Source organism: Dasypus novemcinctus, chromosome 10, assembly GCF_030445035.2.
Source record: "Dasypus novemcinctus isolate mDasNov1 chromosome 10, mDasNov1.1.hap2, whole genome shotgun sequence".
Taxonomy (NCBI): domain Eukaryota; kingdom Metazoa; phylum Chordata; class Mammalia; order Cingulata; family Dasypodidae; genus Dasypus; species Dasypus novemcinctus.
In genome coordinates, this window is record NC_080682.1 from 92,163,662 (window position 1) to 92,166,695 (window position 3,034).

The 3,034-nt window shown below is 37.7% G+C and overlaps 1 protein-coding gene across 1 annotated transcript; it reads right to left on the reverse strand.

Moving 5' to 3' along the window:
* Window positions 1-604: 604 nt before the first annotated feature.
* Window positions 605-1,579, reverse strand: LOC101423174 (olfactory receptor 52N2-like). Its single transcript, XM_004463195.1, has one exon. The coding sequence runs from the start codon at window positions 1,577-1,579 to the stop codon at window positions 605-607; it is 975 nt and encodes a 324-aa protein (XP_004463252.1).
* Window positions 1,580-3,034: the final 1,455 nt, after the last annotated feature.

The following is a 3,034-nucleotide window of genomic DNA, read 5'->3' on the forward strand; positions in this document are numbered from 1 at the left end:
ATTCAGAGTTGCCAGTCCTCACGATCATTTGAGCCAATTCCTCACAATAAGTCTCTGTTTCTGTTTTGTTCTGTTTTTTATTTTTTCCTGGAGAACTTTGGCTAGTACAATCAGAAAAATATTTTTTAATAAAATGAAATAAATTGAAATGTAAAATGCAGTCAATATACTTATCTTAGCATTTTCTTTTTTGGTTGACAAATATTCTTAATTGTGCCTAATGTTTTTCTGAAGTAACCTGCAATGTTCTATTGACTAGGTACAAAATCAGTTCATTCACTATATTTTCAAATATATATTACACAGCTACTAGTCTCAGGCTCAAAATGCAAACCGCCATTGTAGTCTAAGCAATGCAGTTGCATCTAAACAAACTTGAGTGCACACTGATGTGGAATTTCATGAAAGAAAAAAACTTTCCTCAAATTCAGAAGGCATATTTTTCATTTATTAACTTTCAACCACTAAGGGTGTTCTACAAAAAAAGAATTCTTATTATATTAGCTATTCAATGAATATTGCTTTCCACAATGAATCACTTTCATTTAATTTTATTGTCAAGAGCTTCCTATAAACATACTTTATCCTCCCTTGTATTTTGTTATTAATTCATGAATCTTTTCATAGTCAAGACATCTTTCTCTCTAAAAAATAACTTGCACACTCCTTCCCGGATCTGCTTGGTCTTGACTCCATAAACAATGGGGTTCAGTGTAGGAGGCAACATCAAATAGAGATTAGCAATAATGATATGGACATGGTGCGGGATGGTTTTTCCTCCAAAACGGTGTGTAAAAATGGTGAATAAGGCGGGAACATATGTGATGACAATAGCACATATATGGGAAGTACAGGTGCTGAAGGCCTTGTGACGAGCATCTGCAGATGACAGACTCACCACTGCCCGCAAGATCATAGTGTAGGACACGGAGATACAAAAGATGTCAAAGCCCCCAATCAGAAGGGCTGCCAAGAGACCATAGATAGCATTGATTTTGACTGGTCCACAGGACACCTTGGCCACAGACATGTGGTCGCAGTAGGTGTGGGGAATGATGTTGCCCTGGCAGTAGGGCAGCTGCTTGCTGAGTAAAGCAAATGGGGTGATGAGCATCACACCCCTCAGGAAGGTGGCAAGCCCAGCCTTGGCAATGGTAGGAGTGGTGAGGATAGTGGGATCGCGTAAGGGGTAGCAGATGGCCACATAGCGGTCCAGGGCCATGAGCATAAGCACACCAGACTCCATACCAGTCAACAAGTGGACAAAAAACATCTGAGCCAGGCAGGCATTAAAGTCAATCTCCTTGAGGTTGAACCAGAATATACACAGCATGTTGGGCACAGTGGTAGTGCACCAGGTGACATCTGTGAAGGAGAGCAGAGCCAGGAAATAGTACATGGGCCGGTGCAGAGCCTCCTCATGGCTGATGAGGTAGATGAGCCCACAGTTCCCCACTACAGCAATGAGGTACATGAAGCAGAATGGCAGGGAGATCCAGATGTGTGCATCTTCCAACCCAGGAACACCATTCAAGATAAAGAATCCGGGGGTCAGACTGGAGCTATTGGCACCAAACATAATGAACAATAGAAAAGCATTTTACATTCTTTAACAGCAATTGCTTTCTGCATAGGAGAAAGAGAAATAGAGAGCAGATAAGGGGCCATGACTGAGAGGTTATGACATAAAAATATCACAGGCTTGTTTTGATAACCAGGTATGTAGTTTTCTAGCTCTTGTAACTAATCTTGGAACTATGATCTATAAAAATTTAAACAGTATTGTCTTACTTTACTCGAACTTGCTTTGCATACTTTGTCTAGGGAAGTGTCCTTACTTTCCTCAACTCCCCATAGCACATCTCCTGTATTCACTACATTCCAACAAGTTATGTTCTAGGCTTCAATTTTCTTCCTTCTACAAAGGAGTCATTTCTCTTTTCTTCTGTTAGCTTCTTCCCATGCTAACTGTACCTAAGTCTTGTCACTAAAATAATGTGGGTATTTTTTAAATGATCACCCTGATCTGACCAGTCCTTTTCATACTCTTAGGAGTCTAACTTTCCAGTTTTTACAACTCTTTAACAATAAACCTTTCATCCTGTCTTAATGAATGTGAAGAAAGTTTGTGCTCCATATAAAATTTGTCAATAATGTCTCATATAAATTGCTCAAAATACATTGTAGATGACCAATAATATATGTGATTAATGTATTAATTATGAAGTATTTGGTAAATCTGATACTCAAATCTGATGTCAATATCATACTTTTTCCACTATCTGAAACTGCAAAGGAAGTTCTTGATAAGGTAAAATAAAAATATTTACATTTCTAAGTCATTATCGAGTTTATTAAACTTTAGTAAAGATTTTATTAAGACTTTTTTAATTATCTTTTTTTTTAAAGCTAATCATACAAAATGTTACATTGAAAAACATAAGAGGTTGAATTCAATCAGATACAGCATCCTTTCCTTCTGGCTTCTTTGTCCTTTGTTTTTTTTGTTCCATATATATCATCAACACAAGAATTACATCCAAGAATTCCTCAGAGTTTGAAGAATTATTGACTGTCTTTACTGCCTTAATTTAAATAACATCACCTCCATTATAACTGACAGGGAATCCGGACAAAAGGTACTACCATATGTTTGGGTTGTTATTTCTTACAGACATAGTAGAAAGGATTGCATGATATTTGAAAGAATTTACAGATTCAGGAATATCTGTGAGAAAAATTGAAGATTCCTAATCATTAGTACCTTTCTTTTAATTGAAAAAGCAGTATGTTCCTTAAGCCCTGGAGTCCACTCATTCTATCCCAATCAGCCCGGCCAATGTAAAAACTCCTGCCATCTGGCAGAACTAGGTAGATACTTTCAGGATGATGGCATGGATTTACATGACTGTGAAGCATAAGATGTCGATTCCTGTGATGTAAACATTCTGGAAATCACTGTTGTTGCTGTCCTGTTCCTACTGTCCTTGGAGCACAGAAGCCACAGTGAAGAAAAGGAAATACACAGGAACCC

Coding starts and splice junctions, on each gene's coding strand:
- LOC101423174 (XM_004463195.1), bottom strand. CDS start 1,579: ATGTTTGGTGCCAATAGCTCCAGTCTGACCCCCGGATTCTTTATCTTG.